The sequence below is a fragment of the Papio anubis genome, chromosome 2, assembly GCF_008728515.1.
Source record: "Papio anubis isolate 15944 chromosome 2, Panubis1.0, whole genome shotgun sequence".
Classification (NCBI taxonomy): domain Eukaryota; kingdom Metazoa; phylum Chordata; class Mammalia; order Primates; family Cercopithecidae; genus Papio; species Papio anubis.
In genome coordinates, this window is record NC_044977.1 from 126,393,720 (window position 1) to 126,410,922 (window position 17,203).

Here is a 17,203-nt window from a genome sequence, read left to right on the forward strand (position 1 = left end):
AAGAAGGAAAGAAAGAAGGAAAGAAAGAAGGAAAGAAATGATTGAAGTTGAACATATAATTCTATGAGGAAATCAGCCATGGCTCTCTAAAGGCCCAGAGAGGGAAACAACATTTAAAAGCATTTAGCTCTTATAGTTTCAGAGCTGCCTACTATTAGTCTTTACTGTCAACTTAAACTGTACATAGATTTCATAGGGATTGCTGATGAAAATGTTTCAGGTAATAATTATATTTCCAGTGGAAGCAAACAAGCTAAAACTTTGAAGCCAAGAGAGATGGCGTGCCGGTGATTTAAAATGATAACTTACAGCTCTAAAAAGTTTAACTGAGAGACCTTAAAACTGAATTTTATGCATTTTCTTGACATTTTTAACTTTCGCTAGGGAAAGTGCAACTTAATGTCGATCTTTGCAAAACAGATTATCATTTATGGTACCTTTGGTCTATAAAGTTCTGACTCTATATGGAAGCTTAGAGTGTTTTTTAAGGCTAAATTAATACTCCAATGTCACTTTGCTAGTTTTATAAGGGCAAACTGGAATTAATAGTAGGTATGCATGTCTACCGTGAGCCTCAAGGTTTCACTAACCTAGTAGTAGTCATCAATTGTTCTTTAAATTCCATATCATAATTCTTTTCTATGTGGATGAATTTTTCATATTACTTTCTCTTATTATACAAAATGGATTTAAAAAGTAAATAATAAAGGAATGAAAAAAATGAAATCACCTGAAAAACGCAAATCTTAGATACTTGGCCTCCTTTCTGCTTGAGATGCCTGTGTTCTTCAAATACAACCTTTTATCTCAATCTCGGTCACCTCCAGGGTTTTTTTGTTGTTGCTGTGCTTGCTTACATTTATATTCCTTAGTCAATACTTTTCATTAAATACCTTAAATATTCTTTAAAATACTTCAAATGTTAATTTTCCAACATCTTAAGTGATCAACTACATAAATAATTTTCATCTTAAATATATACACTTACTCTTTTAAGTATGAGAAGCATTCCATCTGACTAAATATTATTTGTTCCAAATGTAGTGATAGAGATTGAAGTTGGTTAAAGTACTGATTTTCAAAAATTTCCTTAATTAAAAAAAAGATTTATCTTGAATTTTCATATACATGAGGATATATCATGATTGTTAAATATTTGAAAATTGGTTATATTAAACTTCTACTGTATAAATTATTGTATACTAGAAATGGCATGTTTATTGTATATTAGAAAGGGCGCCTACGAAAATAATGATGATAGGACCATAGAATAACTGTCTCTATCCACCTGATCATCATGTTTGCCAAATTCCGCAAAGTGCATTTTCACTAGGGCCAAGTAATAAAATTCCACAGAATGGTTAGCTTAAACAATAGCAATTATTTTCTCACAATCTAGGAGGCTAGAAGTCCAAGATCAAGGTGTCATCATCAAGGCTGGTTTCTAGTGAGGCCTCTCTTTCTCGCTTGTAGACAGCTGCCTTCTCATTTTGTCCTCACAATGAGTATTTCCTTTCGTGCAGAGAGAGAGATCTCTGTTGTCTTTTCCTTCTCTTAAAAGGACACCAGTCCTAATGAATTGGGGCTCCACCCTTATATTTTTATTTAAACTTAATTAATCCCTGAAAGGACCTATCTCCAAATACCTTCACATTGGGGGTTAGAGCTTCAACATATGAATTTTGGGGTCATAATACAATGAATATACATATCTATGTATTGTATACACATATGTTACTACATATAAAATTATTACATTTAATATATATAATCACATAATTGTATATCATATATGATGAAATATGTTACAATATGATAAATTTATTATACTTTTATTTGCTAGAGTTTAACTGTGTCAAATGAAGCCAAAAGGAAAATAATTAGATAAGAAACTAAAAATAATGAGACCTGAAAAATAGGAAGAACAACTAAACATAAATAACAAGTATCAAAATCTTCACAAGATAAACTAAAATTACCAATATTTTTAAAGCAACAACAGGGATATATGTTTTTAATTAATATATTGGTGTGTATATGTAGTAGGTTAAATAATGTTTTTCAAAAATTCATATCTACTTGGAGTCGTTGGATATGACCTTATCTGGAAATACAGTTTTCCAGAAAAAATTAGTTAAGATATAGTCGTGGTGAATTAAGTTGGGCCCTGGGCTGAATGACTAATATCCTTATAAGAGGAAGGAACCACACACAGAAACAGACAGGGAAGAAAGCCATGTGAAATGGAAGCAGAAATTGGAAAAATACACCTATAAACCAAGGAACGCCAAGGATTGCCAGGAGTTACTAGGAGCTAGAGAGAGACAAGGGAGAATTATTTTGTGAAGCCTTTGGAGGCAGCATGGCTGCGCTGACACCTTGAGTTAGGACTTGCAGCCTCCAGTACGGTAAGAGAGTAAATTTTTGTTGCTTTAAGCCACCTTTTCCAAGGTTTTTATGAAAGACATAGGAAAATAATATGGTATTTTTCAGGAAATGAATGTAAGCCTATTTTACTCTATATTTTTTAATTATTTAAATTGTGATTATAGTGTGCTTATTTCTTTCATTTTATTTTTTAAACTTAACACCTTTATGTGTTTATATATGTATTTATGTAAATGTATTTAGACTTTTATATACAAATCTTTCGTAGAGACTGCTGTAAATAATATTTTTTTGTACAATTGTCTCTTTGTATTGCTAGGAGTATTTCTTCAGGTTAGATAATCGGAGATAAAATTGCCTGATCAAAAGTTGCACACACTTTAGGCTCTGATAAGTAATTAGATCCAATTGTACCCCAATTTACAATATATATGTGTGTATGTGTGTTTGGGTATAAATATATAAATGTATACCCAAACACACACATATATGTATATAAGGTGTTTAGAGAGATTTTATATATATAAATATATTATATGTAATTATATATGTATATAATAATATATGTATTTTTATTATACATAAACATAAAAATATGTGTATTTTTATTTAAATATATATTTTATATATAATATATACTTTAATATATAAATGAATATATAAAATCTATATTTTATATATAATAAATATACATATATTCCATATACTTAGCTATTTAAATATTATATAAAATATATAAATATATAGTACATATACTATATATATTATATATGTGTGTGTGTCTGTATCTGATACCATTTTAATTTGAGGATGAAATAGCAGAAAGGTTAGTGCACACTTTCAGCTGATTAAAATGGAGGTTTTTAAGAACTTATTTTCATGGAAAGTAAGCAAAGGGGAAAATCCTACAATTTTTCGAATTATAAAAGTGTGTCACACTATTAAATTTACATAGTAAGAAGACTTGTAATCATACTGCTGTTCATGCATAGCGTCAATATTTAGCTAAACTATTTATATATAAACATTTATAATTTTTCTTTCACTTCACATAGTATTTCATATGGATAATAAAATTACTGAGAATTCAGTATTTTGCTTTATTAATTGAATGCAATTGCAGCAACTACTTGTGATACCGGCACATAAACTAGTTAAGATAGTTTAATTAAATATTGAACTAGTAAGTAGGTAGAATTAAATCCCTTACAGATTTTAAGTGGCTTTAAATTCAGGGCCATATTTTCATCCTTCTAGTTTAAATTTCAGCTTGATAGATAATTAGTACAAAATAAATATTTCAGTTCTTCCATATGAATACCATGACAACAGAATAAATTATAATCGTTTGGAGATCAGGTTCCTTTAAAATACGTGAGCTTACAAAAATTTGTATAGATACGTGATTTTAATAATCACATCTCAGGTCATAAATTTCTGACAGGGTGTAATTAATTCAATTTATTAAATGTATTTCTTCCAGGTAAAAGAAACAAAAGAGCAACTGCTATTTTACCATATTATACATTTGAAAAAATTAGATTATTTAAAAACATTCATTCATTGGAAAAATAGAGACTGGGACATCTGATAATAGTACTAATGATATAATTCCTTTTAAAATATTTTATCAGGGAATTTGTGCACAGAGAGGCTGCTGCTGGAGGCCATGGAATGACTCTCTTATTCCTTGGTGCTTCTTCGTTGATAATCATGGTTATAATGTTCAAGAAAGGACAACAACAAGTATTGGTAAGAAGTCCTTTACCGTGTTGATTCAATATGATATATTGTAAGTGAAGCAAAAATGTGCCTTAATTTTTTCTTTGGAAAAATACCTTAAATAGAATCAAATAAGAAATATGTTCCTGAGAATGTTCAAATTTCTTATTTTTGCATGATTGTAACAAATTTAAAAAGTACTCATTTGTGGTAAATACAGTAACATAAATATATTTAATAATTGTTAACATTATAAATCAAGTCACTCATGGCAGCTTTTTTTATTCTTTAAGGACTTGAAGCCAAATTAAACAGGATACCTTCACCTACACTATTTGGAAATGACATCAACAGTGTTCTCTTCACAACTCAAAATCAGACACCCAATCGTTTCCGGTTCAAGGTTCGGTTTTTAAGGTTTCCAAAGAAGATTTAATACTAAAAGACATTTGATGGGCCGGGTGCGGTGGCTCATGCCTGTAATCCCAGCACTTTGGGAAGCCGAGGCGGGCGGATCACGAGGTCAGGAGAACGAGCCCATCCTGGCTAACGCGATGAAACCCTGTCTCTACTAAAAATACAAAAGATTAGCCGGGCGTGGTGGTGGGCGCCTGTAGTCCCAGCTACTCGGAAGGCTGAGGCAGGAGAATGGCAAGAATCCGGGAGGTGGCGCTTGCAGTGAGACATTTGATGAACACACCTTTCATCCTACAAATATATTTTCTCTCTTGAGAAATGTTTATTCCAAGGCGAAGGATTAATTAAACTGCACTTTTCTCAAATTGTTTACTCAAATATAACATACAAATAATAATAGTGGGCTCTGTACTTATTTTTGAAGGATTTAAATAATATCATTTATGCAAAATATTTAGCTCAGTGCCTTGAAGAAAATAAGCATTCTCAAGAAACATTTAAAATTTATTATTATTTAAACTACAGGCTATGATAGAAGATTAATCTAAAATTTAATTTGAGAAAAGTGTTAGTGTTGTATACATGCAACATAATACTTTCTTTCATTGATTATAAATTTTATTCATGATTTTAAAAAGTACGATTCTTCTTTTTTTTTTAAGAATGTAGTTTACTAGTATAAATATTTTGGATTTGGAAGTAAAAACAGCACCAAATTATTTGTACATCACCTTTTTAGCAATAATTTCACGGAAACCAAATTTTTCTGTTTCTCAGTGATTCAATTTTATTTCAGTACTTCTTTTTAGTTTCTCTAAAAATTTTTAAACAAAATTTCTTATCTTTATGGATAAGATAAGTTTCTTATCTTTATATAGTTATATAAGGACCCAAACATTGAAAAGCATTGAGAATGATTGACTTCACAAAGGTCTAGTATTTAGTGTCTTGATTTACTAGTATACAGTGATTGATTACTAGCATTCAGTAATCAATATTTGGTAATACTGTCATTTTTATATCAGTCAGTAAAAATCTGTACTTAATTTTATACACAATACTTCATAACCAGCTAAATCTATGTATTTCTTTAATATTTATACACTTTGTGCATAGCCACTCAAAAATGTTAAAATTAAGATTCTGAATAGATTAATACTCTTCTATGAAACTAATCACCACGTTATTTTTTGTTCAGAACTTGCATTTAATCGTTCAGAAATGGAATATTAAATAAAAGTCTAGAATCAAGTAATGTTAACTTGCTTAAATCTTTCCAGATTACTGATCCAAATAATAGAAGATATGAAGTCCCTCATCAGTACGTAAAAGAGTTTACTGGACCCACAGTTTCTGATACACTGTATGATGTGAACGTTACCGAAAACCCATTTAGCATCCAAGTTATTAGGAAAAGCAATGCTAAAATTTTGTAAGTATATTATTTTACAATTATATGAGTTTATTCTGTTATTATAGAATTGGAAAGTCTTAATTTCAAGACATTTTTGGTAGAAATAAATTTCCTCCCAAAAGAGGGTAAGTGGATAGGTTTATAAAGATTACAGTGATAAAAGAGTTTGGTTTCTTGTGGATGAAAGATGCTGGAGCATAAATCAGAATCTACAAATAAAGGTTGAACAAAGATGAAGGTGGAGAGCTTCACTAATGCAACTCTAGTCTTGCATATATTTGTACATACATAGAGTAGCTCTTGTGTCTTTCCCCCATATTTATCATATTTTGTTGCCAATTTGTAGAATCAGACAGTTACTATTCAAAGATGAAAGAGGAGTTAGTTATCATATTAATATTAAAATAGTTTATATATATGTAGAATCCAATATAGACTGAACACCTTCATTATGATTGTATGAGGTGTGTAGGTGCAAGAGATTTAGTAATTTCCTATGAATGGTTTCAAGATAAATGCCCTTGTATCCCCAAGAATTGCTAATAAAGCAATTGTCAAGATTAAATCTCAGCAATTACTCTTACTAAATGTATTTTAGTACTTTTGTTAATGACTTTGTGTTAAATCATAAAAATATTAAATACCATGTGAAATAAGCCAGACACAGAAAGACAAATACTATATGATCTTCCTTATAAGTGAAATCTAAAACATGTTGAAATCATAGAAGCGGAAAGTAGAATTATGGTTTCCAGAGGCTGGGAGTGGAGGAGAATGGGAAAATGTTGATCAAATGATTAGACAGAAACAACATGTTTTTGAGACCAATCAACATGGTGACTATAGCTAATAATAAAATAATAATTTAATGTATGTTGCAAAAGTACTAAGAGACTACTATAAATTCTAAATGTTTGTAGTAAAAAGTATGTAGGGTGATGGATACGTTAATTAGTTTTATCATCAAATCATGTGTATCAAAACATCACATTGTATCCCATTAATACAGACCTCCCTCAGTATCCATGGAGACTGCTTTCAGGACAACCCCCGCTCCCCCACTGTGTATACCAAAATCCATGAATGCTCAAATTCCTTATATAAAATTGTGTAGTATTTGTATATAACCTACGCACATCCTCTTGTATACTTAAATCATTTCTAAATTACTTATGATAATGAATGCAATGTATATTATATGTAAATAATTGTTATACTAAATTGTTTAGTGAAGAATGATAATAAAAATATGTCTGTGTGTATTTAGTATAGATACACCATTCTTTTTTTTTTCCCCCCTCAAATAATTTCCATCCCTGGTTGGTTGAATCCATGAATTCAGAACTCACAGATATGGAGGGCTGACTGTATATACAATAACTAATTGTCAATAAAAATAAAAGCATACAAATCTTACACGTCATTTAGCATTTCTTGTAGTACCTATTTCATCTGCATAAAACATAAAACTTTTTTAGGGGAAAAATGCTTTCAAACTTAATTTTTAAGGGTGGAAGCCAGTAAAATACTGTATTTTAAAATCTAGTACCCAGAGCAAGCAGAACTGGGTTTGAAACTTGGCTCTCCTGCCAACCAGTTTGTGGTCCCTAAAAACATCAACTAATTATCCCAGTTTGTGTCATCTGTGAAATGTGATTGATAATGGTACTTATGCTTTAAACTTGTGATGAAAAGTAAAGGAAGAAATGGATGTGAAAGATATTGGCAAAAATTGTGTCGATGCAGTGAACAAATTTTTTTTATGGTGTAATTTGTGTGTTTCTAAGAAGTGACCAAAGCTAACCACAGGTGTGTTTAAAATGAAATATTCTGGATAATGTTAACATAAACCTGTATCTGGTAGAACTATATATATATATTTATTTCTTTATTTATTTATATATGATTAATATATGATTATTTCTTTATTTCTTTTATATGATTATTTCTTTATTTCTTTTACGGTGCAGGTTTGACACCAGCATTGGTCCCTTAGTGTACTCTGACCAGTACTTACAGATCTCAACCCGTCTTCCAAGTGATTACATTTATGGTATTGGGGAACAGGTTCATAAGAGATTTCGTCATGATTTATCCTGGAAAACATGGCCAATTTTTACTCGAGATCAACTTCCCGGTGATGTAAGAAACTATTTTTCTTGTTATAAATATAATCATTATAGTGCAGCAGATGATAATCTTAGCATATTTGAAAACATCGTTTATTTTAACTGATCAACTAAACTATTTGAATGTCACTGATACCAATACAAAAGCTTGTTGCTGTATTGTTTAGCTTGAGAGTGACAATTGATAGGTTTTAAATGGACTCAGTGACTAACAGATTTTGTGAAGCTTTTCACGGGATTTGCAGTTTATAAATGGTTTATTTTTACTTTCATGATCATATTTTATTATTCCTTTTCAAATCACCCTTGTACTTATATCCATCAATGGCTAGCCATTGCACTAGAATAATTCTGTTTTACATGTCTTCATACAATATAATGTCTGCCTAGCTACCAGATACTATCTCGTGCATCCCTGTCCTTCTTATTGTTCTATAATATATGATCATTTTCCATAACTTCAAATCTTTGCACAGTTTGTTTTTTTTCTGATAAGTACAGAAACCTGATGTTCTTCATCACTCATATTATATCATTCAGCTCTCAACCGAAATTTGATCTTGTAAGAACTTCTCCCAAACTCTCCAATAAGGACTTAGTCTTTATCTTTATACTTGACTTAGTATAATAATCATATTAGTGTGTTACTCCTGTATATGTTTGTTTCTATGTTTTTTGCTCAAAAATGTGAGATTTTTGAGAGCAAACATCATACCTTTAAAAAATATTTTTGATTCATGATTGACTTTGGTCAAATGTTTGTCAGTTATTTCTTTTTAATTGGCAATGCTGTTTCTATATCAAAAATAAACCAGTGAGTAGTTGTTTTAAAGAGTTTCATTTGGCCGGGCGCGGTGGCTCAAGCCTGTAATCCCAGCACTTTGGGAGGCCGAGACGGGCGGATCACAAGGTCAGGAGATCGAGACCATCCTGGCTAACAGGGTGAAACCCCGTCTCTACTAAAAAATACAAAAAGCTAGCCGGGCGAGGTGGCGGGCGCCTGTAGTCTCAGCTACTCGGGAGGCTGAGGCAGGAGAATGGCATGAACCCGGGAGGCGGAGCTTGCAGTGAGCTGAGATCCGGCCACTGCACTCCAGCCTGGGCGACAGAGCGAGACTCCATGTCAAAAAAAAAAAAAAAAAAAAAAGAGTTTCATTTGGTACAGAATTTCTAATGAATTTTACTAATTTCTGTTTACAGCAGAGTGAGATTAATTAATTAACACCAGAGAGAGAATGTCAGAGCTAATTTACATACATTCTTTCCTTTAAAAATCCATATCCACTTAGTCAGGAAGTCTTTTTCCTTTCACCATATCAGTGTATTTCCAGTTTGTCTCTATCATGTAAGCTCCTCATCAGCTCTCAAGAAACAGACTACTAAATTTTTATGAGGGTACATATCATTTTGGAAGCTCCTGCAGTACCTTGGGCGTACATGAGGCCTAATTGATAAACATGCCATTACCTTATCATGACTAAATTATTATTTTAATTTTTTATTTTATTTATTTATTTTTGAGATGGAGTCTAGCTCTGTCACCTAGGCTGGAACGCAGTGGCATGATCTGGACTCACTGCAACCTCTGCCTCTTGGGTTCAAGCGATTCTTCCGCCTGAGCCTCCCAAGTAGCTGGGATTACAGGTGCATGTCACCGCGCCTAGCTAATTTTTCGTATTTTTAGTAGAGGCAACATTTCACCAGTTAGCCGGGATGGTCTTGATCTCCTGACCTCGTGATCCTCCCACCTGGGCATACGCTATTAAAACTAATGTAATTATAATAAAACAGGACAGTTAAGTAGTATATTAATAGTATATGTTATGTATTTTATACATTACTATATTAATAATGTTAAAAAGTTTGAAGTTTTGTTTTACCTATAATGTTTCATTGGTATGTATAGTGAAGACAATTAGTATAGAAACATGGGAAATAAATTATAGTAACAAATTAATTCATGAAGAGCATATAAAATATATAATCTTTTTGTTTTAAATATATTTGAAAATTTTATTTTCACATTCTTGCCTTATAGAATAATAATAATTTATATGGCCATCAAACATTCTTTATGTGTATTGAAGATACATCTGGAAAGTCATTTGGTGTTTTCTTAATGAATAGCAATGCAATGGGTAAGAATAATTTATTTGATAATATATTTATAGATTTCACTTGAAATGTTTTAAATGCTCTCTTTATTTCAATCATGCATATTGTATGTCAGAGCAAACTCTATTATAGTTAATATTAACGTATGAAATTGTTATAAGTAGATTTTGAAATTAAAGAGAAAATCAATTTTTGCATGCCCATCTATTATGGGGAGAGTATGCTATGTTGTGGCATTCAGGCACTTTATTTTCCTTTCAGAGGAGTACCGAAACACATCCATGCCAATGGGTATTTTCATTCTCTCAATCTCATTTGTCTAGATAAGTAAACATACCACTACAAATGAAAATAAAAAAGATGTCCATGGAAATAGAAGAGTAATTTTTTTAGTTCATCATGATTCATATAATGTAGTATTTTAGTTTTTAATATTATGAGTATAATATCTCTTTAATAGGTGAATTGATGATAACAAAAAATTGAAGAAATTAATCACATTTCAGCAAGATCAGTTTATTACATGGTTATCCAGTTACTGTGTCTTATATTTAGAAAAGTTAAATTAAAACTTTTGACACTTTGTCCTTTAGAAGTTAATATGTGATAATATGACCTTTCAGAGAATCTTCAATTTAAATGACTAATTAAAAACGCAGTTTTAGAGAAACATCTTTTGGTGTCAGAGAATTAATCCTTTGCAACTAACCCTTTGCAACGCAATATCCAGGGGGAGCTTTTGCCACCATCTGTGAAAGAAAATAGCTGGGAGATTTTATTATAAGCCTCAGACATGTTGGCGTTTCACTTTTTCCCTATGTTATTTCTGCATTCAATATTTCATTATTTCTTAATTATTTCAAAATATTGTAAAATAATGTAGTTAATACAAATTAATTTAAATGGAATTTGCAATTCATTACTATAAGCCCTTTCACAATTTACATATAAGTTTCCCAATTTTATTTTGTAGAGATTTTTATCCAGCCTACTCCAATAGTAACATATAGAGTTACTGGTGGCATTCTGGATTTTTACATCTTTCTAGGAGATACACCGGAACAAGTAGTTCAACAGTATCAACAGGTGTGTTTCAGGTCTATTTTATAAAATTTTTTCTGCATACTTTTATTTCATCTAATATGACCACATATTTAGATGACTTTATTTTACATATTAGGGGCCTCTTAGCTAAATGTTTTTGAAAATCTTAACATATTTAAGATGCAGCTGGGTGGTTTTTGCTTTTCCCAATGAACTCTATATGTACTCAAGTTTCTATGTTTCTGAATTCAAAATTTCTTACTTCTAGGCAGCTGAGTTCAAGAATTGGATTTCATTGAGATTTTGAATATTAAATATTTACTTATTCATGACTTTATATGATGGAGTAAAGCAAAAGGAACGATCTTATTTAACACTGAGAATAGGCAATAAATGTAGAGGTCATATATCCTTTTGGTCAAAATCCTAGAGGTAACTGAGTTGTGGGAAAACCGATGAATTTAGAAATTCCTATTTCTGTAGTGGCCCAAGCAAGTTCAGTGCAAGAGAATATCAGTGTCACACTACAACGGATGATATAATTTTGCACATGGAAATTTGGATGTAACTGGTGTTATTTTTTTTCCACTAAAAACTGAGTACTATGTTATATGTGATGCATAATCATACTTAACATAAAAATTTTTCTTTGGTTTAGGCATATATATATATATATATATATATAGGATCCATGATTTCTAGGTAACAATCAAGAAATTACTCATGTTGGGTTATTGTTTTCTATTCAAATGAAATAATAATAAATTCATAGTAGGTAAACTCCAGGAAAATTGACTCCTGTCCTGGGGCCTTCAGAGGGTTGAGTTTGAAACCTAGTCTGAAACTGTACATCTCAAGTTACTGTCTAAGCAACTCTTATTTATATATTAAGTAACATCTTGTATACCAGAGCTCAATATGGGCTTTAGAGAGCTGGGGAATCCAGGACCTATACTGAAGATGATTCTAAAACTTGCACGTAATTTCTCTCTTCTAACTGTTGATATATATGATTCCTGGTGTTATAATGGAAAAGAAAATTATTTTCATTGGTATAAGATTTAAAGATTATGCCTATTTTAAAAATCTTATTTTCTTGATATACCTTTTAACATAAAATTCCCATTTGCAAAAATGATCTCAAAGGATGATTACTATAAAAAACTTTTAAAATTAGGATCCAAAAATCTGAAATGAGAGTAGCTAGGGTTTTTTGCTGTTTAATCATTTACAATGTGTAATCATTCCCAAATTTATGTTTATAAATGTAAAATTTAGAAAAGAAACACACAACATTTACAGTCTCTCTAATATAAAATCATAATTACAGTTCTAGGCTGGTCTACCTATAGACTTCGTGTGTGGTTATCACATGAACAAGAGGGAGAAACACTACTCTTTGACATTTCAACTGTCAAACATCAGTTGGCATAGCTATCTCCCACATGTTGAGTAAAGTCGGCAGAATGTCAAACTATTTCAAAAAAAGTATTGTTACATATATGCTGATTCTTCACATATATATGAGAAGAAATTTATGTCAGCATATATGTTGATTCTTCACACATATATAAGAAGAAATTTCAATAACATGTCTAAATCCTTAATTTTATGGGACATATGGTGTTTAGGAGTATGGTATAAAAAATACTAATTCTTGAAAGCTTTATTTGATATAAGGTTTATCTGATACCAAGTTTGAAATAGGTTTAGTATTTCATTTGAATAGAAAACCATAACCCAACATGAGTAATTTCTTGATTGTTACCTAGAAATCATGGATCCTATACATATATATATATATATATATATATATATATATATATGCCTAAACCAAAGAAAAATTTTTATGTCAAGTATGATTATGCATCACATATAACCTAATACTCAGTTTTTAGTGGAAAAAAATAACACCAGTTACATCCAGATTTCCATGTGCAAAATTATATCATCCGTTGTAGTGTGACACTGATATTCTCTTGCACTGAACTTGCTTGGGCCACTACAGAAATAGGAAGAGATGGCAATCCATTTGCCCCCAGGAGGAAGAAATGAAGCTGAGGCACTGCATGTGAATAAGAAAGAGTCTATGCAATAACTGGGTGGGAGGATTGCAGAACATATATTTTATTAACACTTTTGCAAACCAGGAGATAGATAAGTGCCAAAATGTAGGGAAACAGAAATTCTGTACTTTCAAACATTTTTTCTGTTTTTCTTATATGGTGACTTGTAATAGAAAATAGGATGGTGGTGGAAAATTTTCCCTTTTATCATCATTTATTTGTTGTTTTTATTGTATTCTCTTATTTAACTTTCTGCAATACTTGAAACATATCTCGGCAAATGCTCCTTTTTGGTATGCTGCACTTTCTAATTTTTAAGCACAAACTAAAACATGAAGTATAAGACTTAAACTTGTTAAAAATTTCATAACACATTCAAATAGAATAGGAAATTGTTTAGAATCCAGGTAACACTAATTGTTTGTTTAAATTATATAAACTTAAATGAATATTAGAGATATAAGAAAATAAAAGGCACATTAACCTTGGTTATTAATGCTAACTATATTTTTTTCTACTCAAACTAATTATATTCTCATTTACTTTAAGCTTGTTGGACTACCAGCAATGCCAGCATATTGGAGTCTTGGATTCCAACTAAGTCGCTGGAATTATAAATCACTAGATGTAGTGAAAGAAGTGGTAAGGAGAAACCGAGAAGCTGGCATACCATTTGTAAGTAGAATGACGGGTTCGTGGGAATATATAACTTGAGTTAAATATTGTCACATAATAATACCTATAGGAAATTGTCACGAATATCTACTATATACATTATATAATATAATTACAAGGCTACCTTTTAACTGTAAAGTATATTTTATCTCATATGTAATGCCCTTGCCTCCTGAAAGTACAAATATATGCTTTTGAAGAACCGATTGTTAGTTATACTAGAACAGAATACATATTCCACTGTAAACAAAACCATTTTTAGTTTTAAAAATAAAACTTAATTTTAGAATCTATATATTTTCAAAAAATGCTGAAATGTGTAAGTTTTTGATTTTTGTGCATTGAAATCTACGTATATAAAAACAATGCATATCTAGTCATTATCACTGAAAAATATGAATAATCACTTAATGCTTTTGTACTTAATAATTAGAAAAACCAGTTTTACAAACAATACAATTGCTTCTTTAGTGAAATGCAAACGATGGATGTTCATTTATTTTTTAAAGATTATGTTTATAATACACATTCATTGGAGTTAAAGATTGACCTGACTGAGAGCTCTTTCAGTACTATGTATTGAAATACAATCTTCTAACTTTCAGGATACACAGGTCACTGATATTGACTACATGGAAGACAAGAAAGACTTTACTTATGATCAAGTTGCATTTAACGGACTCCCTCAATTTGTGCAAGATTTGCATAACTATGGGCAGAAATATGTCATCATCTTGGTAATAATCAATTATACATTAATACATTTTTAGTGTCTACACATGTGTAAGTTAACAGATTTTTGCATAGTTTCTTCTTTCTATTATTAGGATCCTGCAATTTCCATAGGTCGACGTGCCGATGGAACAACATATGCATCCTATGAGAGGGGAAACGCACAACATGTGTGGATAAATGAGTCAGATGGAAGTACACCAATTATTGGAGAGGTAAAATATATTTATTAAAATTGTGTCACTCAAATTTTCTTCTCTGAAACGATGAAGTTTCTGTGGACGTGCGTGTGTGTGTGTGTGTGTGCGCGCGCGCGCACGTGTGTGTGTATATCTGCTTTCAAGTCTGAATTTTGTATTTTAATTGTGGAGGAAAACATTAGACAAAGAAAATAATCAAAGAATTTATAAAACAGTTCTTATAAGAAGTCATGTAAAATGTAAAGATATACCAGATAAATTTCTCCATGGCTTGATCTTAGTAGATTGTATGTGTTTAGGAATTTATGCATTTCTTCTAGGTTTTCCAATTTATTGACATATAGCTTCTCATAGTAGCCTCTAAAAATTACTTGCATTTCTGTGTTATCTGTTGTAATGTGTCCTTTTCAATCACTGATTTTATTTATTTGGGCCTTGCTTTTTTTGTTAGTCTAGCTAAAGGTTATTTGATTTTGTTTATATTTTCAAAAAAACAACTTTTCATTTTGTTCCTCTTTTATACTTTTTTTTTTTTTTTCAGTTTCATGTATTACTTCTCCGATCATTATTTTTTCTTTTCTTCTACTAATTTTGGGTTAGGTTTGCTCTTGATTTTCTAGTTCTTTAAGACGCATGATTAGGTTGTTTATTTAAAGTTTTTCAACTTTTTTAATGTAGGTACTTACTGCTATAATTTTTCCCCTTAGCATTGCTTTCATTTTATCCCATATATTTAGTACGTTGTGTTTCCATTATCAGCTGTTTTAAGACATTTGTAAAATTTTTTCCTAAATTTATTCATTGACCCAATGTTTATTCAGGAGCATATTGTTTAATTTTCATGTCTTTATGTAGCTTCCAAAGTTATTCTTGTTATTTATTTCTAATTTTATTCCATTGTGGTGGAAGAAAATACTTGATATGATTTCAATTAAAATATTTTAAGTCTTGTTTTTGACCTGACATATGGTCTACCCTTGAGAATAATTCCTGTGCTTAAGAGAAGAATGTCTGTAGCCATTGGATACAATATTCTGTAAAAATCTATCAGGTCCATTTAATTTATAATAAAGATTAAAGACAATGTTTCTTTGTTAGTTTTCTGTCTGTCTGGATGGTCTGTACAATGTTGAACACGGGGTGTCAAAGTCTCCAGCCCTATTACATTGAGTTCTATTGATCTATTTAGTTATTTGTTTTATACATCTGGGTGCTCCAGTGTTTGATGCATATATATATATGCACATATATATGTGTGCTATATGTGTGATATATATACATTCATTGCTGAATTGATCCTGTTATTATATAATTATGCTCTTTTTCTCTTAATTTTTTGTCTGAAAATCTATTTTGTCTGATATCAGTATAGCTATTCATGCTCTTTTATGGTTTCATTTGCATGGAATATCTCTTTTCATTTCTTTATTTTCAGTCTGTGCATCTTTATAGGTGAAGTGTGTTTATTGTGAGCAATAGATCATTAGATCTTGTTTTCTAATCCATTCAGCTGTTCTATATCTTTTTATTGGAGATTTAGTTCATTAACATTCATCGTTATCATTGATAAGTAAAGGCTTACTCCTGCTATTTTTACATGTTTTATGGTTGTCTCTATCTTCTTTCCTTTCTTCTGTCTTCCTTTTAGTGAAGGCAATTTTATTAGGTGGTGTGTTTTAATTTCTTACTTTCTATTTTCTGTGTATATGTTGTAGTTATTTTGATTTGAAGTTACCAGGATGCTTGCAAATAGTATCTTACAACTCACTATTTTAAGCTGATGACAACTTAACACTGATTGCATAAACAAACTTACAAGCAGAGAGAAAACTAATAAAATCTCTACACTTTAACTTCATCCTCCTCCTTTTTAAACTTTCAGTTTCCATTTATATTTTATTATACAGTCTGTCTTGAAAGGTTGTAGTTATTTTTTATAAATATGACTTTTAATCTTTTTATTCAAAATACAAGTAGTTTACATACCACAAATGTATTGTTTTAATATTCTGTGTTTTCTGTGTACTTACTATTCCCAGACAGTTTTGTATCATAATTTCTTTTTTTAATCCTTAACATCTGTTTTTGTTTGTTTGTTTGTTTGTTTGTTTGTTTCCATTCTCCTGGCTCAGCCTCCAGAGTAGCTGGGACTACAGGTGCCCGCCACCACATCCGGCTAATTTTTTTTTTTTTTTTTTTAATTTTTAGCAGAGATGGGGTTTCACTGTGTTAGCCAGGATGGTCTGGGTCTCCTGACCTCATGATCCGCCCGCCTTGGCCTCCCAAAATGCTAGGATTACA

General features: G+C 30.8%; 1 protein-coding gene across 1 annotated transcript in view; it reads left to right on the forward strand.

Moving 5' to 3' along the window:
- Positions 1–3,241: 3,241 nt before the first annotated feature.
- The window catches only part of SI (sucrase-isomaltase), a 93,624-nt gene continuing 79,662 nt past the window's right edge, over positions 3,242–17,203 (forward strand). The window contains exons 1-10 of the mRNA XM_031662933.1: positions 3,242–3,274; positions 4,023–4,140; positions 4,404–4,513; positions 5,808–5,959; positions 7,912–8,083; positions 10,109–10,208; positions 11,159–11,271; positions 13,845–13,970; positions 14,576–14,707; positions 14,798–14,917. Coding sequence (XP_031518793.1) covers positions 3,242–3,274; positions 4,023–4,140; positions 4,404–4,513; positions 5,808–5,959; positions 7,912–8,083; positions 10,109–10,208; positions 11,159–11,271; positions 13,845–13,970; positions 14,576–14,707; positions 14,798–14,917 — 1,176 coding nt within the window. The remainder of the gene's footprint in view (positions 3,275–4,022; positions 4,141–4,403; positions 4,514–5,807; positions 5,960–7,911; positions 8,084–10,108; positions 10,209–11,158; positions 11,272–13,844; positions 13,971–14,575; positions 14,708–14,797; positions 14,918–17,203) is intronic.